The sequence below is a fragment of the Engraulis encrasicolus genome, chromosome 24 (genome assembly GCF_034702125.1).
Source record: "Engraulis encrasicolus isolate BLACKSEA-1 chromosome 24, IST_EnEncr_1.0, whole genome shotgun sequence".
In the NCBI taxonomy this organism is placed as follows: domain Eukaryota; kingdom Metazoa; phylum Chordata; class Actinopteri; order Clupeiformes; family Engraulidae; genus Engraulis; species Engraulis encrasicolus.
The window spans coordinates 31,620,266-31,646,977 of NC_085880.1; the positions used below are offsets into that span (position 1 = coordinate 31,620,266).

Below are 26,712 nucleotides of genomic sequence, written 5' to 3' on the forward strand. Positions count from 1 at the left end.
AGAGAGAGAGAAAGAGAGAGAGAGAAAGAGAGAGAGAGAGAGAGAGAGAAAGAGAGAGAGAGAGAGAGCTGTTATATTCATATGTACATGGTCATTGTATAAATCTGGGATTTTCAATCTTTTTTGGGTCAGGGAACCCCTAATGGAACAGAACACTTGCCAAGGAGGAGCCATTCCCATACACATCCCAGATGGACGTTACCACTGGGCATAAACCACACATGGCATGGCTGCCTGTACCAAAGTACCTGCACCATTCTGTCGAAACTGCAGCCAGGAATTTCCTAGCTGCCAAGACGTCATAGTGTCCCAGCCGCCGCAGCGCCCTTACTACTCGCAATCCAGCCCTGGCAGGGGGCTCCCCTAGGTGGCCGCTGGTCTCTGCCTGAGGTTTCTTCCTGACTACAGGGGGTCTTTTTTCTCAGACCTCACTGAGCTTTTTTTTTCCCCCTCACAAACTATGAATCAAGCGAAAGGGAGTTTTTCCTCACCCCTGATGCCACCAGGGGCCGCACCTGAGCGCCCAATCTCTGTGTGACTATCTATGACTTATGATAGGCCCAGCCACTATGGACCTTACACATCTAAGAATCCTGGTCCTAACCTACGTTGACCTTATGACTCTACATTCTCTGTCTATCTCTTCTTCCTCTGCCTTCCTGCCTCTCCTCTATACCTCTCCTTTTAAATCTATCTCTCCTCTCCTTTTAAATCTATCTCTAACAATGTTTTTCCCATTTGTTAAGCACTTTGAGTTACATGCCTTGTATGACACAGTGCTATACAAATACAATTATTATTATTATTATTATTAATTTCACAGTGCCAGGGGCCAGGGGCCAGGGTCCAGGGCGTGGTGCATAGCACACAGAGCATTTGTGCCACTTCCCACCCCCTGAAGTGACCATATTTGGCTAACTTCCCTTTCGAAGATTGCCCTCTGCTAGTTGGATGGTCTGCAGTGATGGGCAACCGGTATTTAGAAGCTATAATCCAGTGCCACATATTCCAAAAGACATGGTTTTACCTGTCTGAATGCCCTAATTGAAGGTAGAGATGGCATCCGCGCCTTTGTCTTACTTGAGAGTTTCGCTCGGTGCGTAATTCCAAACAAAAGTGCAGTGTGAACAAAAAAGGAGTCCCACACAGGAGCTTGATGCTGTTCAGTGAAACTGTATTAAAAGCTGAAAAATAAAGAGAAGCCAAAACAAAAAATGGGATGCAAACGTTTCGGGTCTAGCCCATCATCAGTGTTCCCAAAATCAAAAAGAATGCCTTAATTGGACAGGTCAAACCAGGGGCCTCATTTATCATCCGTTCGTAGAATGTCTTCTAAATTGTGTCTTACGAGTGAAATTTAGAATGTTCGCAAGTACAGAAAAATCAGGATTTATCAAACGGCGTTGGCTGCTCCTACGCACACGTCTGCATGATAAATCCCACACCTTCCAAATCACTGTGCACGAGCGCATTCGGGGTAACTTGCATCCCGAAAATCCCTAAACTGTACCTTGCAGAGTACCTTGTTTGCAATTTCATGTTTCTTCCACTGGCACGCATGGTCTGAGGTGTGCGTAGATTTAGGCACATTTCTACGTTCAAGTACATGTTCATAAATCCCACACTTTGCTCAGGAATGATCGCATGCACGCTTTACGCACAGATCTGTGCCTAAGAACGCTTGATAAATGAGGCCCCAGGTCTTTTGGAATACGTGGCACTGGAGTGTAGCCTCTGTATTCAGGCTGCCCATCACTGTTGGTCTGTATGGTCTACATGGAAACGGTGGTAACTCAGTTACTGTAAATGCTCCATTTAACTCCAGTGTAGAAATTGTGACAGTGGTTTCCTTTATACTACTGCAACCCTGACGGGGGACAGGACAACCCTTGAAGTCATCTACAGGACATAGAGAGCCTGGGTAAAAAATGACCCAGAATGCGAGTCCTGCTGACTCAAGAGGAGGTATTTAAAAAGACACCCCCCTCTTTGGGCCCCGGCCTTTCTTTAAAAACAGGCACATGCACTTGAGACCCATACCTCCCTGCATTATTTGGCATTGGGGGGCATTAGTCCATTTTATTTCTTAATTCTAAGGCGTTGGCAGGCTTTTAATGAGGGGGTGTTGGGAGGCTTGTGATGAAGTCCAGGGTGCGACTACTCAGAAAAGGTTGAGAACCACTGACATAGCAGAATATGATATGGGATGGAGGCCTAGCACTGGTTTCTTTCAGGGGGGACCCACACATTCTAATGGCATCCCAACTGCTAGTCCAGCAATGGGAATATTAACTTTTGCTCAGATAGTTAGTTTGGACGTGGCTGAACATAGGCATAGTTATTCTGTAGAGAAGTACTGATATCTATATATAACAATTAATTAATATATATACTGAATTAATTTCTGACTGCTTTCTTCTACCCTTGCCACGATATACACTTTTAATTTTACAGATAGGACCTACTTCTCGTCGCTGGCGAATTTGATGTCATTGGCTGATATGGCATCCAGGAAGAACCAATCGAACCCTGGCAGGTATCTGTAGACCTGTAGCAGGAGAGCGGTGGGGAAAACGTCATTTTCATTTTATTCCTGATATAAGATGAGATGATGAGGTTTCCTCTAAATGCATCCTCCAAAAGACAGTGATCTCAGACGCAAACAATTACAAAATCTGTATTCCTATTTTTTTGTATTCCTATTCTTTAACAAACAACAGGCAGTTACATCTGATATGAACGTTTTTCATGGAGGATGGCTATTAGGCAATAATGAAAATAATAATATTTAAAGCACCTTTGAAGACACGCAATGACACTTCAAAATAAAAAGGTATATGGTTGTATACAGCAAATATGTTTATCTATGATTATAAAAAATATATTGTGAAATTCCTTCCAGGCATGAATGTTTACCATGGAGAAAGGATGGCTCTTGGCCTCTTCCCGTATATTGGTGAAGGGAGACTCCAGTATCAAGGAATCTGGCGGAGCTCCTGCAAGTAAGATGAGCATTTATTTGTTAAACTTCCCATTCTTAATCACGGGGTCATTGTAACCCAACAATTACTAGCATACATAACAGCAGTAGCAAACATTGGCTTGTAAAAGAGAGGAAAAGACTGTACTCAAATTCACTCACACGCAATTAGGTGTGCATGCCACTGTGCACACACACACAGGTGCACACACACACACACACACACACACACACACACACACACACACACACACACACACACACACACACACACACACACACACACACACACACATACACAGGCTCGCACACACACAAATGGCCACTGACAAGCTTCCACTGGGCCCAATACAAAGTCATCTGAAAGGGCACCCTCTTGCCCAATACACACAATGTAATGGGGACCCAATTCTGGGCCCCCTATCTCCCTGGGCCTGGGACAACATACTACACAGAACTACACAGCCCCCCCCAAACACACACACACACACACACACACACACACACACACACACACACACACACACACACACACACACACACACACACACACACACACACACACACACACACACACACACACACACACACACACACACACACACACACACACACACACACACACTCTCATTCCATTAGGCTGCTCTGCTGTGGAGGGAAGTGGGGAGATAATGTGTTGTGGAAAGCGAGCTGCTTCAGAGAGGGGAGAGTAACACACACCTCATCTGTAATTCAGGACCGGGGAACCTGAGACAGCGTGGCAAAACACCACCTGTATGGGTTATCAGGTGAGGGTGTGTGTGTGTGTGTGGTTTTTTTTGTGTGGTGGTGTGCGCACCTCACATTAGATCGTCTGTGTGTCTCTATATCGTATATGCCTGATCGTATCTGAATGTGTGTGTGCGTGTGTGTGTGTGTGTGCGCCAGCATGTGTGTGTGCTCCAGCGTGTGCGAGTGTGTCTGTGTGTGTGTGTGCGTGCGTGCCAAGAGGCCACAATGGAATGGTCTAGTCCAGTGTTTCCTGTGTGTGCTTCAGTGCCCACATACCAAACAAGCCCCGAGCCCCTGATAACATCTGCTGCTCTCAACCCTCCACCCGGCCACTGCTCTGCTCTGCCTGTGCCCAATCACAAGCACGCCACCCACCATCTACCCTATTGTTTCTCAGCGGGGGGCTCTACAGCCCTCATTCACAAATGTTATCTTTTCAAGAGTTTTCCAACCAGCAGTTGAAGGAAATGACTGGGAAAATGACACTTTTCATACACAAAAGGTGGATCTTTGCTGTATCCGCCATTTTGAATGTACAGTCCATAGACACCTGTAGAGGTAAAAAGTGTGATACTTTGGTCACACCAGAAAAAGTTAGTTTAGTTTGGTAAATATTCGTTTGTTAAAAACGCTGGGAGCCACGGACCTACAGTACCCCCTCCTCACTATAGTTCTCTCCAGCCCAACACTGCTCTGCCTGTAACCAGTGATGTAGTCTACTTTTTTATGGTGGGTATACTGTATATTTGAGCATTTTTTGAAGTGGGTATACTGTATATATTTGTGCTATTCAAAACAATGGATCAATCCATTTTAAGTGGGTATACTGAAATCCCTGAAATTTAGAAGTGGGTATACTCCGTATACCCGCGTTCTACGTAGACTACACCACTGCCTGTAACCCATCGGGGGGAAAAAAACCCATCACCCACCAGCCACCCTTACCTCACTTCTGCTCTGGTCTCTGCACCCCACAACTTGCTCTTCCTGTAGTCTAGAGGTTCTCAAACTGGGGCACCAGGACCCCTAGAGGGATCATGGATATGCTTCAAGGGGATCGCGGACAGAAGGGACTGTTAACATAAAACCTTCAATATATGGCTTCACGTGACATAACCATTCCATAAACGCAGTAATCACTTGAATGGTTAATAAATCTCCTGCCATTTAAATTTTAAACTTCGCAAGATTGAGGGACAATAAATTGTTTGGCATTTGGAATATGTGGAGGGTGGGGGGTGGTGAATATATTACTTAGGTCCAAAAGGGGGTCCCAGCAGAAGAGGTCTGAGAGCCACTGCAGCTGTAGCTGTAGCCCACCAAGAGGACACCACACAACCAGCCACCTCACCAAGTACAGTGCTGCAGCTGTAGCCCACCAAGAGGACACCACACAACCAGCCACCTCACCAAGTACAGTGCTGCAGCTGTAGCTGTAGCCCACCAAGAGGACACCACACAACCAGCCACCTCACCAAGTACAGTGCTGCAGCTGTAGCCCACCAAGAGGACACCACACAACCAGCCACCTCACCAAGTACAGTGCTGCAGCTGTAGCCCACCAAGAGGACACCACACAACCAGCCACCTCACCAAGTACAGTGCTGCAGCTGCAGCCCACCAAGAGGACACCACACAACCAGCCACCTCACCAAGTATAGTGCTGCAGCTCTGAACAACACACCACCCATCCAGCCCTCCCTCACTCACTCAGCTCTGAAATCTCCATTCAACCACAACTCTGCTTGTGGCTCATGAAAAGCCCACCACCCACCAGGCACCAGCCACCCCGGCTTCACCTCATGTACAACACTGAAGCTCTGAATGCCCTTCACCAACATGCCATATACTTGTGTGTGTGTGTGTGTGTGTGTGTGTGCCTACACATATACATACACATTCCCACATTCCCGTATTCAAACACCAGCTTTGGAGGCTGCCAAGAAGGCGCAAATTGTTCGGGGATTCACTTAAGTGCACACACACACACACACACGCACACGCACACGCACACGCACACACACACACACACACACACACACACACACACACACACACACACACACACACACACACACACACACACACACACACACACACACACACACACACACACACACACACACACACACACACACACACACACACACACACACACACACACACATACAGTAGAGTGGCCTAATAGCAGTCCTACATTAGATAGGCCTACTAGACAAATGTAGGAAAACAGTCGGGTTTACTTTAATATATATTATAGATTCACAATTTGTTTAAAACAAGGAGTACTTTTTTGCCACATGAACATTCCAATGGAATCTTCAAATATTCAAAATTCTAAACATGGAATAGACAATCTTGAAGTTACTCCTAGAAATATTACTAGCGGTAGACTATTTCCAGTCATAAAATATGGAAACTAGTCTTGAATGATGGAGATTTTCAATGCAGATAGTTATTATGATGTCACAATAAGCAAAGTTCCACTGCTGTAATCTTGGCCATGAGAACCCCAAAGACACTCATTATACACAGGAGCACACAAGAGATAGAGGTAAGTTACTTAACTGCTTAACTTTTAAAATGTATTAAGCTATTTAAATGTAAATATGGTCATTATAATATGCGTTAACTATTAGAAATGTAATTAGTTTATTTGGGGGCATTGTTAATTCATCTAATACAATTATTTTTTTGGTGGTATTAAATAGAAATATTTGTTTAGGTCAACCAGTGATTTCTTGCTTAAAGCTTTGAGCGACTTTTGCTCTTTATATTGGAAATCATTATTCAAGCAATTCAATTTAAATTATTTCAGCTGCCATCAGATTATCACTAGTCTGGGGGGAAAGAACCCCCCTGATCACATAGATGGCGAATGAATTATTAACATGAAGATTTGAGCCCTTTTGAGATTTTACAGACTAGAATGTGTGTCCATAACTTGGCTGTGAATTGTATTAATGCCCTTAATGACTGAATTGATATAAAATAAATAAAGTCATGGTTACATAATATTATTACATAATGCTTAACAATAGATTTTTTTAAATGAAGAAAAATGCTGTCTAACTCCTACTAGGATAACTATCTAACTTGGAGGTTATTCATGAATATTGTCAATATAAACTCATTAAGTCTCACTGGGTCTCATTGGAGCATCTGGTTTAATTTAATGTCCATTGGTCAAAATTACATTGATGTCAATACTTTTCACGTCGTAAGAATTAGATCATAATGGAAACGAGTTGTATAAACACTTGAAATTCAGTTATTACCATGCATTAGTAGTACTAACCCCAACTCCGATGAAGTTGGGACGTTTGGTAAACAGTGAATAAAATCAAAATGCTATCATTTTCAAAACACTCAATCTATTCATTAGATGGAGAATAGTGAAAAGACAACATATTAAGTGTTAAAACCGAGAAAAAATATTGTTTTGGGGGACATATGTACTCATTTCTAATTTGAGAAATCCAACACATCTCAAAAGAGTTGGGACGGGGACAATAAATGGCAGCAAATGTCGAGGAAGACTAAAAACAAAACAAAAGACAACACTTAACAGTTAAATACATTAACCGATGAGATGATTTTATATAAAAAACAGTGTTAATTCCTATCTTGGACATGATTTCACCAGCTTAAATGGTGGGTGTATTCCTTGTCATGTTTTGCAATATTTTCCTTTCTGTAGTGCTTACAGTGTGACAGGTCTTGACCAAAAACCCACCATTTTATCACATGCTGGTCCTTATGATGGAGCCAAACTGTTAAAACATAGTAGAGAATGCAATTTGACCTTACTATGTGGCAGTAATCGAAGATCTCCCTTCAAAATATAATGCATGAGTGGCTTTTCATGCTGTTTAAAACCCATTTATACCATTCAGCACTGTATTTAACTCTACAGATGAGTGAGAACATCTTAACCAATGCACTACTGCATCCGCATGCCATCATGGAGGCTGACTTTTGAAGCTAGCACTAACACAAGTTGGATGGTCCATTTTCACTGTAGCACAGGATGTGCAATGCTCTATTATTGTCAAAAAGAATGGACTTCTACAACTTCTGCTGACTTCTGTAAGCAAAGGACAGTTTCCCATGTCTTCTGGGTCTATTTCAAGTGAGCTCAGGTGCTTAGGAGAATGTTAAACCCCTGTGTCATTTTCATGCATTAAGCATTCTTAATATGGTCAATTTTCAATAGCTCTAGCACTCCAGGAATTAGAGTGAGACTACAGCCAATATATATTTCATGATGTCATGAACCTATACAATGATTTTATTAACAAAAATATGTCTTATATACACTCAATCGTGGTAAATCAAAGGGAATTCAAAAATGTATGTAATAACTATGGTAATTATTCCCTTTGCATCTTTAATTCTGAGTGACTCAGCCTCTCTGTGATGATCTTATACCTGGACACCTATATTGTCCGTCAGTACAATTCATTTTGAAATGTTCTTCTTTGTTGTTTTATCTTATTTGGATGTTTACTAAATTTCACTGATCCCCGTCCCAACTCTTTTGAGACGTGTTGGATTTATCAAATTAGAAATGAGTACATATGTCCCCCAAAACAATATTTTTTCTCGGTTTTAACACTTAATATGTTGTCTTTTCACTATTCTCCATCTAATGAATAGATTGAATGTTTTGAAAATGATAGCATTTTGATTTTATTCACTGTTTACCAAACGTCCCAACTTCATCGGAGTTGGGGTTTGTACATGCATTATTAGTAGGGGTCAAATTCTAAGTTTGTTAAGGTCTGTGATCGGACAATGTGCTAAAACTGATCACAATAGAAGAAAACAAAACAAAAGACACTAAAAAAATCATCCCTTTCCCAACAGAAATGGAACGCGAATTACACAGAAGAAACCTGGAGGAGTTGCAGAGGGTGGTGGTGGAGATGAGGAGAGAGATTGTGACCGTACGAACGGAGGCGCAAGATAAATTGAACCTTCAACGGCAGATCACTGAGCAAGTGATGGGGCAGTGGCAGGAGCAGGAGAGGAGGAGAGCTGCGACCCAGAAGGAACAAAGTCTACAGCTCAGACAGATCATTCAGAGCATTGAAGAGGAAAGGAGAACAGCAGAGGTGGAGGAGAAGACCAGAGAGGAGGCCATGAGGCAGAAAGCTCAGGCCCTGAAGAAGCAGCACGAGGAGGAGAGGGAAGCGCAGGAGAGCAAAATTCAAGACCTGCAGGAAAGGCTGGCTGCTTTGCAGAAGGAGAAAATGGAGGCACGCCGCATTAACATCATCGGTGAGAAAAGGAGAAAAGCTTTCCTAAAGAAAGCCAGGGCCCTGAGGAGGAAACAGGAGGAAGAAAGGCAAGCCCAGCAGCAGAAGATCAACCATCTGGAGGCAAGGCTCGCCGCTCTGGAGCTGCAGAAGAGGGAGGCACCCCTTGATGAACAGCAGAGCAAAATGGCCATCCCACCAGACTTTGGACCTTTCTCTCCAGTTGTCGGGCTGTTATCCCCAGAGTCAGAGAACACCTCAAAAGTCCTCCTTGAGACAGCATCGATTGGCAAGAGGGCACAGGAAGACCATGTGATCATAGATATGGAGGGTGTCAGCGACAGCCAGGAGGAAATCCCTCAGGGGCCAAAGCCAAGCTCTATGCTGAGCTGGATCTCAAGGATGCTGGGCTTTGGAGGCCACTGAGAGCCGAGGACCAAAACACACACACACACACACACACACACACACACAAATACTGCTCAACACACACACACACGCACAATCCACTCAACACGCACGCACACACCACTCACCAAAACCAAGACACACACACACACAAACACCTCACCAAAACTAACACACACACACAGGGCCGCTGACAGCTTTGACCAGGCCCGGGGCAAAATCATCTGAAAGGAACCCCCTCCTGAGCAGTGCTATGAGAACCAATTTCTGGCCTCCCTCTCACCCTGGGCCCGGGACAATTGACCCCTTTGTCACCCCCTGTCGGCTTCCCTGCACACACACACACACACCTCACCAAAACCAACACACACACACACACACACACACACACACACACACACACACACACACACACACACACACACACACACACACACACACACACACACACACACACACACACACACACACACACACACACACACACACTAAAAATAATAATAATAATAATTAAAAAAATACTACATACTAAAACATAATACACTCTGCATTGTCTTCTTCTGGTTCCAATTTCAGTTCAATTTTTATCCTTTGAAGATGAGTGTTTATTTTTGTGGTAAGTTCCTTAATACAATTTAGGAACAGTTTATACCAATGAACAATCTGTTGAAGAGGTGCCTGTATCACAATATTGATACAAAGACAAAAAAACAAACAAAACAAAAAACAATGTAAAACATGCGCCAGACATTTACAACAAAGTTTGTATTTGTAGGTAGCTTGTTCTCCATGAGTCAACTAGATTGCCAGGGGCTTTCTTGGCCAAGAAGCTAAAATTAGTGGTCAGTTTCTGAATGCATAAAAAGTGTCCATCACACCTGATTCCATAAGGTCCCATCCTCTCTCAGCTAGTTTAGTAGACTGCCAACACAAAGGCAGGACCAAGAAACACAGCAACATAAGTTCATGACTGAGCCCCTGTCTCCCTAAACAAATACATGAATTACATGAAGCAAATACAAACAGAGGAGTTATTTGTGGTTGTGCTACAACACCATTACCTGCTTAATGCCCATTTTGCCTCTTGGTAAGTAAGTAAGTAAGTAAGTAAGTAAGTAAGTAAGTAAGTAAGTAAGTAAGTAAGTAAGTAAGTAAGTAAGTAAGTAAGTAAGTAAGTAAGTAAGTAAGTAAGTAAGTAAGTGTGTGTGTGTGTGTGTGTGTGTGTGTGTGTGTGTGTGTGTGTGTGTGTGTGTGTGTGTGTGTGTGTGTGTGTGTGTGTGTGTGTGTGTGTGTGTGTGTGTGTGTGTGTGTGTGTGGAGAGGCTGTGTTGTTATCAGAGACTAAGGACCTCGAAGAGACAAGAGGGGACTATATTTACCAGCGTGTGTCAGTGTGCATGTGTTCATGTGTGCACACATACTTGTATGCAAGACAGCGAAAAAAAGAGTGTGTGAGTGTGTGTGTGTGTGTGTTTCCATGTGTGCGCAAATAAGAAATGTGTGTTTTGTGCTTACCTTGCTCGCATAGCTGTCTGACGAGGTTTGTGGCCACGCTGCGGGTGAGAAAAGGGAGACATCTCGTTTGTCATGCGAACATGATTTATTAGGCACGATGACTCAGTAGTTTAGACAAACACACACATACACACACACACCACACACATTACATCTGCCTCACTTACAACACATCATTTATTTATTTGTATTAATCATCAATATCGATTGTTGACATCCCGGAACAGATATGAAACACTATGAAAAATAGTTCAAATGAGAAATAATGGTTCAATTTGATTTTGTGAGATTTTGTTTTTCTCTCAAGGTTGCAGCAAAGTCGAGATTTGTCCAATAGCCATACTTGCATAACCTAGTAGCAACCCTCCACCCTATGGTGCAATGGCCACTAACTAATCCCCTGCCAACACCCGCTCCCGTGTCCAATATGTGGCATGTGAGTTCATCCCAATATCAGCACCAGCCCATCCCCCCTTCCCATCCCCCTGCACACCCACCTGTGCCCAGCCAATGACCCCAGATAATGCACCCCCCACCCCCACCCTCACCAGCCTAACAGGCACAATACCCAGCGAATGACACACACACACACATGCGCGCACACACACACACACATGCACGCGCACACACACACAGACACACAAGCACACACCCTGGCCCTATCCTCACCCTCTGCCCAACAAATAACCCCAGATGTACAGCACCACTCCAGGCAGGGTATACACACACGCACGCGCACAGACACACTGCTCAATACCACCCACACCCAGTGCCTAGTGATTGACCTCACATTCAGAGAACTAAACATCAACACCCCTCACCAAAACTCTCTCACACACACAGACACACATTCATGCCGCACACACAGAAGCCTCACCCAGTGCCCAGCGAGTGCCCCCAGATGTAGAGGGGTTTGCGGCCGATCCTCTGCTTGACCCACTGGTATATGAAGAGGGCATCAGTGGTCATCCCCCTCTCAGAGGGACTGCCCTCCGAGTCACCCCAACCTGACACACGGGGACACACAGAAATGCATTCAATACCAGTTCCTGTCGAGTCCACTACAACTTAACTACATAATAACACCAGTATTCATACTGAAAATACTCACCCCTATAATCGAATGTGACTACATGGTAGCCTAATGAACTAAGGACCTGAGAAACAAAGGAGGCAAATCCCAGTTAGTGTTAGTCACACCATACAACCTGATAAAATATGTAAACAGATGGCGAATTTTGGATAAAAACATGAACAATTTTTAAAAAAATGATTTATTAAACTAAACAATTATTTAGTGATATGTGCTGTAGGACTGGGTATCAATATGTAAACAGCTGTCAAGTTTTGGGTAGATAATAATGATTTTGCACCGTGTGCTGAATTTACAACTGGGCAGCATTTATTCGTCAGCAGGAGGTGTAAAGGTCACATGTTTAGTTTAGTTTAATGTCCATTCAGGCCTGTCCTGGGTGTGTCTGATCCTCACCTTGTAGAGCTGCACTCTGTGGTCCCCTCCTCTGCAGAAGAGAAGAGAAGAGAAGAGAAGACAAATGCAGTAAATGCAGACAGAAGTCACATTCCACGCACGCACGCACGCACGCACGCACGCACGCACGCACGCACACGCACACGCACACGCACACGCACACGCACACGCACACACACACACACACACACACACACACACACACACAAGTGGGGGTTGTGTGTTGGGATGGGTCTGTCGCGCCTTCTTGTTTTTGTTGTGCATTCAAGCGGTGGCCAACTCCTATCCATACACCTAAGTTCAGGAAATACAAGTATTCCATGTTCAGGAATGACTGGAAGTCCGAGTTCTGCTTTTGTGGGAAGTGCCACACTACAAAGGGACCCGAACAGCACTCAGTGACAGTGCAGCGCCTCTTAACTGGGCCGAATTAACAGGAAACCAGTTCTAGGGAGCTACTGGTGACACGAGGATGAATTAACCCCCCAAAGCGCTGGTTCAGTCAGTATAATTTACTCTGTCTGCAAATAAGACCATCAACCGAGAGCTTACAGGCCCAGGGCAGACTTTTTTTTCTGTTTAAGTTATCAGACAACTTGGAAAAAAAAAAACTCCCGTGCACTAGCCATTTTGCTGTCTTTCTTTAATAAACGACGTTTCGGTCCTAGACCTTCATCAGGCAAACAGTTTGAGTTTGCCTGATGAAGGTCTAGGACCGAAAGGTTGTTTATTAAAGAAAAACAGCAAAATGGTCAGTGTGTGTTTTTTCCAAGTTGTCTGCTGAGTCACCCATGGGCCATCTTCGACGCACCTTCCAGCTCAGGTGTCCAGACAAAAAAAATCCAAGTTCTGTTTAGGTTATCGACTTAGTCTCACCCTTTGAATGCTATTCATCCCAGAGTGCCAGCTGTCAAAATTGATAACTCCTACTGAGCTAAATTAAGTCAGATTTATTTCTGCTTTGGGATGCTCATTATTTTGAGGCCGTCAGTCAGAATTTTCAAGTGGGGTTTTCCCTACCCAAGCATTGTGGAAGCGGTCGGGAGAATCAATGTTCGCCCGTCATTGGATGACTCGTGAATGTGATGATTAATTAGAAAATGTTGCCCCAAATGTGTCCCTTTAATATACAAGAGGGATGATATTTTTATAATTCATGATGGTATCAGGATAAACATCCGCATGAATTATGAAGGCTCTCAATGCACAACGTCCTGTGTGTGTGTGTGTGTGTGTGTGTGTGTGTGTGTGTGTGTGTGTGTGTGTGTGTGTGTGTGTGTGTGTGTTGGTTTTGGTGAGGTGAGGTGTGTGTTGGTTTTGGTGAGGTGTGTGTGTGTGCAGGGAAGCCGACAGGGGGTGACAAAGGGGTCAGTTGTCCCGGGCCCAGGGTGAGAGGGAGGCCAGAAATTGGCTCTCATAGCACTACTCAGGAGGGGGTTCCTTTCAGATGATTTTGCCCCGGGCCTGGTCAAAGCTGTCAACGGCCCTGTGTGTGTGTGTGTGTTGGTTTTGGTGAGGTGTTTGTGTGTGTGTGTGTCTTGGTTTTGGTGAGTGGTGTGTGTGTGCACGTTGAGTGGTGTGTGTGTGTGTTGCCTGCAGTCGCCCGAGAGCAGAGCAGAGCAGAGGGACGGATACGGTAGGAAGTAGCCTCTTTGCCCAGGGCTGATCTACAGCACGGTATCCCACTGAGAGCCACTTAGAGCAAAACTTTATTCAGAGCAAAAGCTCCCACCGGACCAGCTCAGGGGAGGCTTAAACTTTCATTTGGAATCTCAAGCCCAATTATCCAGGACTACTCACAGGAGAGACTTTTAAAATAATAATGTAATAATGAAATGAAGAATTTGTGGTATAATGGGTTACAAACATAGAGGACTCCATCAAAGTAGATACTATATTATGGTGTCCCAAAAATGTAGACACACTTTAAATGATTGTAGTAGTGAGTATTGTAAATTAAGGTGCAATAGAATGTTTCATTTCTATGTAGATATTTATCATTTTATTTGCTTGTTCTCAAACTGACATCCATTCTGCTCCAGGCAACTGCAGACAACTCGAATCACACACAACTCTCTTGGTATTTGTGTGCAATCATTTCAGGTCCCAGTCTATGCAATGGGATCTGTGACATGTCCCACTGCATAGACTTAGGATGACCTCAGTTTAATAGGTGGTGGTGGTGGCAAAACAACAATGACGTCTGTGAATTCCATTATACTTTGACCATTTTCATGTACAACTAATGATTTAAAGTGTGTATGGGTCAATGACATTTTAGTAATAGCACACGTCAGGACCACTACTGTACCACAGTTAAGGCCACTATGGTATGGATTAAATTTTTGTTTTTGTTTTTAGTGGATTATGTAAGATGCATATTCATTGCTGTACATCAAATATGGCACCAATTACTAATTAATTTATGGGCATTAGCCATGGTTGTTGACACTGACCCATATACATATTTGGGAGCACCCTGTGTATTACTATATTTGTATCCATCATACTTGTATACATGTCATTATATTACATCCGTATATTATATATATCTGAGAAACTGATATTGACAAGGGGAGGAGAGGGACATGTAACACCCAGCTGCGTATGTACCTGGAGCCTGCGTTGCCGTGGAGATATAGCATGACGGGGTGGAAGGACTGCAGTGCGCTCTCGAACCACTGGCCGTCCTTCCCCTGGGCCTCCTTCCACATCTGGGTTGGTACTGTGTGCCTACGGGGACAAGCCAGGACACGCACACACAGATACGCACCCACGCACAGATACACAGACAACCAGACCAAAGACCACACATATGGAGAGAGAGAGAGAGAGAGAGAGAGAGAGAGAGAGAGAGAGAGAGAGAGAGAGAGAGAGAGAGAGAGAGAGAGAGAGAGAGAGAGAGAGAGAGAGAGAGAGAGAGAGAGAGAGAGAGAGAGAGAGAGAGAGAGAGAGAAATCAGACTCTGCAAGAGGACACTGCAAGGGAGCTGTGAGACATTGATAGCTCCTGATCAGATGTCACTGGTCAGCTCCAGATTCAGCTTCACTGGATGAAAATGATGTTTTGGTCAGACACAGTTCTGGACAACAAATGCCCCTTTAAAATGTAGACAGAGACAGCAGTATTGTTTGCCTTTTGGAGTTCCTTTTTATTGTTTCTGCCCATCTCTTTTCATTCCACATACAGCTATCAGGTTTCTATTCCATTCCCTATGATATTCCTATGATAACAGTATATTCCTAGCATGGGGCATAGTGAACGATATGCGCTGTAGCATGCACTCCATGGTGTACAAATCAGCTAGCTCATCCAGTGAAGAGAGCCAAGGGGGCCTGTCTGTTAGTTTACATGGAGACAGAATAGCCAAATGGCCCTGAGAGAAAGAGGCACACACGCACAAGGTTCTCTGTGTTATGCCCCCGCAATCCCTCACACATATATAAACACTGACATGCGTGCGCAATCATGCACAAACGCACGCACGCAGAATCCCCTCCCTCTCAGCCACTGGTTGTCTATTTCTGCCCCCCAAACCTAGGGCACTTTTCACACCCTTGTGGACTCACAGGTTGACCATGGAGAGAGAGAGAGAGGGAGAGAGAGAGAGAGAGAGAGAGAGAGAGAGAGAGAGAGAGAGAGAGAGAAAGAGAGAGAGAGAAAGAGAGAGAGAGAGAGAGAGGAAAAAAGAAAGGAAGAAGTAAAGAAGGAGAAAGGAAGGAGAGAGAATTGAGAGAGGGAGATGTGAGAGAAATGTGGAGGACATATGGAAGGAGGGAGGGGACAAGAGAGAGGAAGTGATGGAGAGAGAGGTAGAGAAAAGGGAGCAGGGGTTGAGGGAGAGAGGAAGAGGAGGAGAATTAGAGGACAGTAAACAAGAACAAAGGCTTCTAATTCTGGCCCTTTTCTCGCTTGGCCAGGGTAAAGGGCACCGGACCCCCCAGGCATGGGCATACGCATAAACAGAGGCACGGGTACTGGCATCAGCATAAACAACAGAGGCACGGGCATGGGCAGGAACACAAGCAAGGCCATGGACGAGGGCACAGCGCAGAGCTTAGGACATAGGACAAACATAGGCCCAGTGGACTGACCCAGTATGAGGCATAAGTGCAGCTTCTCGAAAGCATAGTCGTTAGCCAGTTAGCAACTTGGGTAGTGGTCAATGGGGAATTGAATACAAAAAAGAAAATAGCTAACGTAGCTAGCAACTATGGCTTCGTGAAATGCACCCCAGTTTTGTTGGGTTCTGTACGCATGGGCAGAGCCATGGAAGTGACACTTAGGCTAATCCCATTGATCATCGTGTTACATTTTTACACAAACATGGTGGCTCATGGAGCCCTTGACACACAAATCGCCACTGGCATAGTTCCAAAATAGTTCCAGGGAGTGCACGTCGAACACAGAAAACACAGTAAAGGTAAATGTTATTAATTTCATTATGTCATCTTTGCTTGTTGTTCTGTAGTTGTTCTGTGCCGTTCTCTGGCGAAAAGAAAGCCGCTGCCTAAAATTACTTGAATCTACGTGAATCATGTCACCAACTGACTTCCTGTATCCCCGGTTGTCACAACTCTGAATTCCATGGCTCTGGGCATAGGCGAGAACATCAGCCTGAGCATTGAATCATATGGGCATGGGGTGGACACCTACCAGATGCCAACAGCATCCTACCCTATTCCATGACCATGAGCAGACCCACCAGACAACAATTCTATTAAGACACCAACATTCTATTCTATGGGTGTGAGCAATAACATAGGGGCGTGGGACAGTCACCTACCAAATGCCAACAGGACTCTGGTCTATTCGATGGGCATGGGTGTGGGCACAAGAACATTTTCATAGTATGGCAACTTGCCATACGCGAACAACCTTCTACTCTATTTTATGGACGCAGACATGGCATGGGATGGCAACCTTTACCGTTACCACGGGCATTTGCATTGGCATGTGGGGTGGCAACCTACTCTACTCTATTCTATGGCCATTGGCATAGGTACAGGCATGGGCCGTAGAGTAGACACAAAACACGAGCACAGGTGGGAACTCACCAGACGCCCACGTGGATGCCCTCCTCTGGCTGCAGGTAGAAGTTGATGGTGTGGTTCAAGCCCTGATCCAGCGGCCGCTTCAGATCGATGAAGTACGGCATACGCACTGGAGACAGAGAGAGAGAGGGAGAGTGAGAGACTTACAGACAGACAGAGTGAGCGATAGAGAGAGAGAGAGAGAGAGAGAGAGAGAGAGAGAGAGAGAGAGAGAGAGAGAGAGAAAGAAAGAGAGAGAGAGAGAGATAGAGACAGAGAGAGAGAGAGAATGAAGAGGAGAGGAGAAGACAGGAGAGCACAGAAAGAGGAGAGGAGAGCACAGAACGAGGAGAGAAGAGAAGATGAGAAGAAATAAAAAGGAATGGGTGGATAAAAGAGGGATGAGAGCAAAGAAAGATGAGAGGAAATGAAGAAAGGGTGATTGGGAAAACGGAGGACAGAGGAGGAGAAATAATAAAGGACAGATATGGAGGCAGAAAGGAGAAAGGGAATAGAGGAGAGGAGAGGAGAGGAGAGGAGAGGAGAGGGAGATGGTGGGGAGGGAGGAGAGGAGAGGAGAGGAGAGGAGAGGAGAGGAGAGGAGAGGAGAGGAGAGGAGACAATAGGACAAAATCAGTTTAGCTTACTTCAGCACTCCCAAAGTCACACCACATTGATGGACGTAAATAACCTTTTCCTGTGCGCACACACACGCACACGACACAGTCTACACGACAACCTGCTTACATAAATGTGTGTGTGTGTGTGTGTGTGTGTGTGTGTGTGTGTGTGTGTGTGTATGTATATGTGTGTGTGTGTGTGTGTGTGTGTGTGTGTGTGTGTGTGTGTGTGTGTGTGTGTGTGTGTGTGTGTGTGTGTGTGTGTGTGTGTGTGTGTGTGTGTGTACTTCAGTGTCTGAAGTGTGAGTGATGTGGCTGTGGATGAGACAGCCTCAGCAGTCAGGACTTCCTGCGTAGACAAGTGCAGACTGGCTCCTTTCACTTCCCTTTGCCATCACTGACTGATCGACTGCCTGCCGGCTACAATGCCACCACACGCACGCACGCACGCACGCACACACATACGTACAAACACATGCACAGACACGCGCGCACGCATGCACGCACGCACGCACACACACTCGCGCGCGCACACACACACACACACACACACAAACACGCACGTGCACGCACTAGAATCAAGTCCAAGGCTCACTGACTGATTGACTGCCTACAGGCTACAAGTACCACCATACACAAGACACATGCAGACACAGAGACATGCTCACTAGTCTGACTATAAATAAAGTACAAACATTTTAAACCAGATCAAGACTCACTGACTGACAGCCTGTGTTAGGCTACAGCTGTCTGCCACTACACACATGCCACATCCACAGACAGATAGATAAAAGCCTTCTCATCTCACTACACACCAGCATCAGCACTAGCACTCGCAAGATGCTCTTGAAGTCTTGATGTTATCCGAGACTAACTGACTGAATGCCTGTAGGCTAGATCTCCCACCACACTCATGCCACATCTACAGACACAGATAGATGCTGCTCACTAGTCTGAGTGAACACTATCATTATTAATCCGTGACTACATGGCTGTGAGTTAGGCCGGCCGTACACTGGCTCCGACAGCACTGCGGCGCACTTTTGCTTCCGACAGAATTCGGACCCCCAAACCCAATTTCACACGAACATTGCATTGATAGTCAATGGGCGGCGCCGACAAAATAGAACTTGTCTCTAATTGCTATCCGACATCGGAGAATGTCCGCGGACATCGGCGCCAGTGTGCGTGGTTCTATTGAAAACAATGGAATCGAATTTTAGCTGAGCAGTGCGCAGCACTTTGTCGGAGCCGGTGTGCGGAAGCCCTTACTGTGGTCCCAGGCTCCATGTTTTGTTTGTCTGATGGTGCTCGATGCTTAAAATGCATGGCACGAACGTACAATAGTCCTGCGATGTTCTGTATGTCTTGTCCAGTCTTTCTTTAAGCAAGTATTGTTCAAGGATGCAAAATGAATTTCAGTGAAATTCTGAACAAAGTCATATCGTATTGCATCATATAGTATCAGAAATGTAGGTCCAATCTGAGACTTCACTGCCTGACAGGCGGTAGGCTATAGCTGCCTTGTGCCCTGTCACCACATGCCACATCAACAGATAGAGACTCTATTTGCAGATGCAAATCAAGTCTGACTACAAAATAGTATTGACTTCCGACAGTCCAGAGGTCATCTAACAATCTTAAAATGGAGAGAATACGCTCCCATAATTTCCTGAATAAAATATCTCTGCTCTACTTTAATTATTTTGGGATCAATAAAGTTACTTTTCTCTTCTTCACTTTCATTGACTAACTGTGTGCTATAGCTGCCATTACATGCCACATTGAGAGACAGAGATGCTATTAACCAACGTTCATGAGTCTGACTGCAAGCAGCGCTGACGATCAATGAGCCATTTAGCCCTCAAGAATTCTGGGTCAAAAATATTTTTGTTTCCCCCCTACGTATGCATTCAACTATGGCACATCACTGCTGACAAAAAGGACGAATTCAGTTCAGTGCTTTTGAAAAGCGTCAATTTTTCTATACCACGGTTACAGAGAGGGTATACAGGGTATATCAATAAATTATGCATTCAAATTGTGTATTCATACATCAAACATAAAGTATGGTAACTCAGACACGCAAATGTTCATTTCACTTTCATTTCATTTGCATTCTACAAGCACCATACTCATAAGCTTAGGAGGGTAATTAACATTTGCCCCACCAGCCTTGTCTGATATAGTTTGATTGATTGTCTTCCTAAGGGTTGACATATAAAACACACAGAAATTCAAAAACACACTGAAATTCAAAAATAGCATCACAGGCATCAATCCACACACACTAAACTGTGTAAATAAACTATTCTTTAAATCACAATAGGCTGCTTCTGTGTCCCTTACACACAGTTTGATGAAACTGCTGATTCATGAAAGTTTAAAAGGAGACACAGGACGTTCTCGTCTCTCCTCTCCTCTCTATTCTTCCTCCATCTTGCTCCTCTCCTCTGCCTCAATCGTCCCCATTTCCCCCATCCTATCTCCTATATTATCCTCTCCCCCCACCTCCAGTTGTTTTTCCTCTCCTCCCCCACTCCAGTTTTCTCCTCTCCTCTCTTTGCTGCTTACAGTTTTTTCCTCTCCTCAGGTAAGTGGTGGTGAATGCGTACCCACAGAGGATATCGAATGGACACAGCGGCCCATTTATGGCGCCCGGCCTCCGCGCCAGATGGAATATCTGCTCCCTCCCTCCCTCCCTCCCTCCCTCCATCTCTCTCTCCCTCCATCTCTCTACTTCCGTATGGGGTTCCACTTCGCCTTGTGTTGCAGGGTCAATCAACATGTGCTCAACGTTCAGGTCAATGGACACATTTACGCATAGACACAGACACAAACGCACGCACGCACACACACACAAATGCATGCCTACAAACACAAATATGCACACATGTACATACACACATACATCTGAGCATGTACTCATGTGCAAACACACACACACACACACACACACACACACACACACACACACACACACACACACACACACACACACACACACACACACACACACACACACACACACACACACACACACACACAGCGGTGTCACCAGTCAGTCAGTCAGTCAGTAAAGTGCAATAATCGATTTAGATCAATAGTAGGGGCATGTTGTGCTTGCCAGTCTGTGTTCAGGGCTCGAGTGGACCACAGCTCTGATTGCTACAGGTCACCGGTTACAGAAAAAAAAAATCTTGTGTTGCCCGGTTGCACCAAGATGGGTTGTTAAGGATTTGAAATGACCATCAAATTTGCTTCAGTGGTTCATGAACTCCTGACATGGTCATGGCTACTGAATTCACTTTGCTTGAGTTGAGTTAGCTTTGATAACTTAGAACGAGAGACAATTCATTTACTAAGCTACCTATAGGGCAACCAAGTAGGATAGCAACTTTAGGGTCACATTACATGTCTACACCTGGAGACAGGACCCCACACGAATGGCTATCCCTGTAAATTATTCACTGTTTAGGAGGAGTCCCTGTTTTTTTTATCTTTCCATGCTCATACTTCCAAGAAGTTTCAAGCAGGAGCTTTGCAAGGAGCTATCATTATTATGGTGCAGTCAAGAAGACATGGTACAGATAGCAGTGGCACCTACAGCAAGTCACCCCAGAAAAGAGCCTCAGTTAAATACAAAAGTAAAGTAAAGCGACCTTTTAAAGGGACACTGTGCAGGAAATGGTCAAAAATGGTACTGCAACTATGCTGCTCATTGAAACTGGGCTAACAATTGCCAAATTTGATCTTTACATGAAAGTTTTCGAAGTAATAAACAAATATTTTCTAGTATGGTCCAAGTAGAGTCATTTTTACAGCTAAAAATGGCCATTTTTAGAAATTCAAAATGGCGGACCATGGAGAAGATCCCCCTTTTAATGTATGAAAAGTGCAATTTTCCCAGTCATAATGAATACTTAGAATTTGATGCGGGTGGTAAGTATTCATGAAAAAGGTAACATTAGTGAATGGGCAGCATGAATTCTGGAAATAAACAACTAAAAATCTCACACAGTGTCCCTTTAATGTCCCGGCCGTCTTTGAAGATTGACCTTAGGGCGCTGAGGCTCAGTGGGCTAAGGTGCCCACGTGCCGTGCCATAAAATCTGAGGACCCGGGTTTGATTACAACCTGAGGTCATCTCTCTCTCTCTCTCTCTCTCTCTCTCTCTCTCTCTCTCTCTCTCTCTCTCTCTCTCTCTTTGCGTGTGTGCTTGCGTGCATGTGTGTGTACGCATCTCTCTCTCTCTCTCTCTCTCTCTCTTTCCCTATTTATCTCTCTCTATTTCTCTCTCTCTCTCTCTCTCTCTCTCTCTTCTCTCTCTCTCTCTCTCTCTCTCTCTCTCTCTCTCTCTCTCTCTCTCTCTCTCTCTCTCTCTCTCTCTCTCTCTCATCATCTTGTCCAATTAAGGTGCAATTGCAAAAGCTCAAAAATGTCTTTCAAAAAAGCCTTGAAAGGAATACTGCTAATGTCAGTGAGGGAAAAGGAAGGGCGTAAATGCAAATGAAGAAGCGTACTACTCACCGAAATTTAAAAAGACTAGCTTGGCCTGGATGGAGGGGCAGATCTTGACGATGACGGGGATGGCCAGGTACACGCCCAGCACCCACATGAAGAACCGCCGCAGCCTCCACAGCAGGCCTCTCCTGTAGGACACAAGCACACACACACGTAAATGACCAATTCACTTGTCGACAGAAAATAAGCATCTTAATTCATTATTTTCAATGGCAAGAATAGGCGAGAGTGAGGGCCTCAGGGCAAATGATGAATGCTCAAAAATGCTGCAGGACAGATGACAGGTTAGTTTTCAGCTACAGGGGGGCGTAACAGCAAATGCATGGATGACACAAAAATGAAAATGACACACGTGGAAATGGCTTAATAGTGACCCACAGCACAAATACATGCACGCACACGCACGCAAGCATGCGCACACGCACAGACACACACCAAATATGCAACAGACAAACACAAGTGAGTAGTAGTAGGTTGCATGTCTGATTGGCTCCATGAGAACCCCCCATCCCCCAAAACAACTACTACCCCCAAGAGTGCCTGAGTCATATGTATGACCCACACACACAACTAAACCCCCCTAGGAGTGCCTGAGTCAGATGACCACCCCCCCTGCAGTACTTTTCCTAATGTGATGACGTGTACCAACAGGGTGCGAGTATCGTCTTGCCTGTCTGTCTGTGTTAACATAGAGCATAAGCATAGTTACCCATAAAGTCAATAATATTTCTAAAGTGTTAGACACACTGCTTGCGCCACTGCACTGAACGACCAAAACTTGAAGCATTTTCACTAGGGCTGTAACGATACACTCAAATCACGATTCGGTTGGTATCACGATTCATGACCTACGGTTCGATACACCCCACGATTTCACATTTGCCAACACTATTAACTTTATGAATAAAAACTATGACAGTTTATAGGTAGAATAGGTTACAAGAGTCTACTAATGATTTGAAAAAGTTTCTATATAATAATAATGATGATGCTTGGAAGCACTATCACTTCATATCATGTGGTTGTTTTCTGGGGTGATGGGTATCAAAAACGTTGGTAACGCTTTACTTTACGGTACAGTTACCCTATGTAATTACGGTGTACTTTCTGGGTAACAACAGGGTAACAGAGAGAAGTTACATGGTATCTAACGGGTAAAAAGGGGGTAATTACAAAGTAAATACCATTAATTGGGTAACAACAGGGTAACAGAGAGAAATTTGATGATTACATGGTTAGAAAATACGCAGTAGTTTCACAGTAATTCTTGAGATATGTGTATTACATAGTATTTACTTTGTAATTACCCCCTTTTTACCTGTTAGATACCATGTAACTTCTGTCTGTTACCCTCTTGTTACGCAGAAAGTACACAGTAAATACTGTACCGTAAAGTAAAGCGTTACCAAAACGTTAAAAGGGCGCATCACGATACTGCCTCCTTGTATCACGATACAGTATCGTGACCCTGTGTATCACGATTTCTCGGTTCGATACAATATCGTTACAGCCCTAATTTTCACAGTAAGTTCATACGATGTTTCACACTACTTCTCATCGCACTCACCCTAAACAACAACACAAGCCCTTAAGTCAATAGCGCTCTGTTCACTAGATTCTTTGTTGCGCTTCACGACCCCAACCGCAATACAAGCATCGCTGAAGTAAGTCAATAATATTCCTCAGAAGTGCTAGATACTACCCGTTTCATTGCACTTGTCAACCCCACACTGAAGCACAGTTAAGTCAATAATGTTTCGCAATCGTGTTACACGCTACTTGCATATCTGCACTATATATAACCCTTAACTCAAGAAAACGTTGCAGCCTTTCAGAGATCACAGACCGCCCATTCATACTACAGATCCAACTTGCATAGTACATGTAGTCCATGGACAGCTTTGTAGCGAATAAGGCAGACGTTTGAGTGTTGAGATGCGTATGTAAGGAACAACAAAGTACCGGTTTTAATATTGATCAATGTTATGGTACAAGGACCTCTATCGGGCTATGCAGCCCTAGGTGTAAGTGGAAACCAATCCTCTTAATCTTGCATGTTTATGCCTGCCTCCACACACGCACACAACACCTGAGGTAACCGGAGACGTGACTGTTTGTTGCTCATGCAATGACGACCTTGTGTGATCAACTCTGCATAAAAAGCATAAAAAGTCTTGCGAGGTAGTGTATGTGTGTGTGTCTGTGTGTGNGGGGGGGGTTAGTAGCAGTAGTGTGTGTGTGTGTGTGTGTGTGTGCGCGCGTGTATGTTTGTGTGTACGGTCTAACCCACTTTTGCCAGTGGCAACCGCTGATTGTGAGGCCGAGGTGCTATTGTTAAGCCGCCCCAGTCAGGTCCATGACCACAGGAGCCTTAAATCACCTCCGTCCTACTGCCATTATATAACTCTCCACACAGCATGGGACGCATAAGCCCAGCATTACGCACACAAGTGTGGCTATGCGTTTGTGTGTTTGTGTTTGTGTATGTGTACCCGTGTACCTGGTTTTATGCATGTATGCGCGTCCGTTTGTCCAGACGGGCCCACACAGACACACACATGGCGTGCATGTACACAGTGCACTACGTATGCGTGTTTGTGCGAGAATGAGTGTGCAAGATGAGAGAGTGAGTGACGAGATTTGGAGGGGACACTGCAAGGTAGACAGGAGAAGACGGTAATGACGGCATGTTGCCGTGAACATTATGACCCATCCAAAATGACCGTAAAGCATTTGCATGGCATGGCATGGCAGTTTGTAATGGGATGGGCATTGAGCACAAGGAGCTATGGACACATTGCAGCCAACCTTGGTACCAGCCAAAAAATGACCTTGTCAGTAATATGGAAGGGTATTTGGGGGGCAACCGCCATTCCGACACACCTCCACACTTAATCATACCGCCATTCCGACACTACGTTTCTCTTGTGGGGAGCTGTCCATGCGCAAGCCTACACCTAAACCAGGGCTGGGGAACCTTTTTCATTTGAGGGGCCACTTCAAATTACTCTGAGGGCCGTAAAAGTCCTCCGAGGGCCGTATTATGAACATAAAACATTTCCCCCGGCAGTTTAGGCCTATATTGAAGGAAGTCACCTTTAAAACAGAGCCCACCTTCTCTATGTCCCCTGGATATAACTTAATTGTATTGCAAATGTGATTTCTAAGATTCCTTTACGAAATATGTCACATTTCATGTGATGCTGCATAACATCAAAATTGTCTCGGGGGCTGGATAAAACGGCCTCAAGGGCCGAAAACGGCCCTCGAGACATAGGTTCCCCACCCCTGACCTAAACGGTGTGCCCGGAGCTGTCCACATGCGTGGTGCTGAAATATGTGTTTGCTCCGAGTGACGCGGGCTTACACCTTCAACGGGTGTGTCCGAAGCTGTCCACGTGCGTGGTGCTGAAATCTGCGTTTGCTCCGAGTGACGCACGGAGATGGAAAAATCGATACCGCCATTCAGACAATTGAACGTCAATGTCGGAATGGCGATATGTAACCAGGATATTTTGGGTGGACATGCTTAAGTGAACAATATGACTTCCAAATGAGCGTGAAGCGTAAGCATGGCATGGTGTTTTCTTCATGGGATGGGCACAAGGAGCACATTGCAGTCAACTCTGCTCGCAGCCTGAATGACCTTGAGTAGCATGGAAGGGTATTGGAGGGGGGTCAAGGGGGGGAGCATGCCTGCCCTGGGCATGGGCATGACTCATACCCAAGGAGAGGAGAGCGCTTGCCTGGCGTGGCACTTGTTAATGGGGGTGGGTGGGGGTGCACAACGTGTGACCTTGAGTGACATGGAGGAAGCTTGGGGCATCATGGGGGCATATGGGGGTGGGGAGGGAGGGGGGAAGTCTTGGTCATGTCTTACCCTTCAGGGAGGCAGCAGACAGCTATGAGGCCTGGGCCCAGGCATGCTGCCACGACTCTGTGGTGCAAGAACACAAAACAGCAACCTGTGGTGACAGACTGACCGAGGCAAGCACGCGCACGCACAAAACAATGTATGCACGCACACACGGACGCTCGCACACACACAAGCACGCACGCGGACGCCCACACACGCACACACATCAGGTGCACTGAATGACTTTAATCTAATA

The 26,712-nt window shown here is 45.0% G+C and overlaps 1 protein-coding gene across 2 annotated transcripts in view; it reads right to left on the reverse strand.

The window, feature by feature from the left end:
- abhd12 (abhydrolase domain containing 12, lysophospholipase) overlaps positions 1-26,712 on the reverse strand; it is a 46,734-nt gene that overhangs the window by 1,547 nt on the left and 18,475 nt on the right. The window contains exons 3-11 of one of the 2 annotated variants that reach the window (XM_063191389.1): positions 22,607-22,728; positions 17,481-17,586; positions 15,037-15,156; positions 12,424-12,454; positions 12,046-12,091; positions 11,812-11,941; positions 10,935-10,972; positions 2,917-2,996; positions 2,466-2,548 (exon numbers count right to left, since the gene is read on the reverse strand). In XM_063191389.1, the coding sequence (XP_063047459.1) occupies positions 2,466-2,548; positions 2,917-2,996; positions 10,935-10,972; positions 11,812-11,941; positions 12,046-12,091; positions 12,424-12,454; positions 15,037-15,156; positions 17,481-17,586; positions 22,607-22,728 (756 nt within the window). Of the gene's footprint in view, positions 1-2,465; positions 2,549-2,916; positions 2,997-10,934; positions 10,973-11,811; positions 11,942-12,045; positions 12,092-12,423; positions 12,455-15,036; positions 15,157-17,480; positions 17,620-22,606; positions 22,729-26,712 lie in introns of both variants that reach the window. The other variant, XM_063191388.1, reaches the window with a different exon arrangement.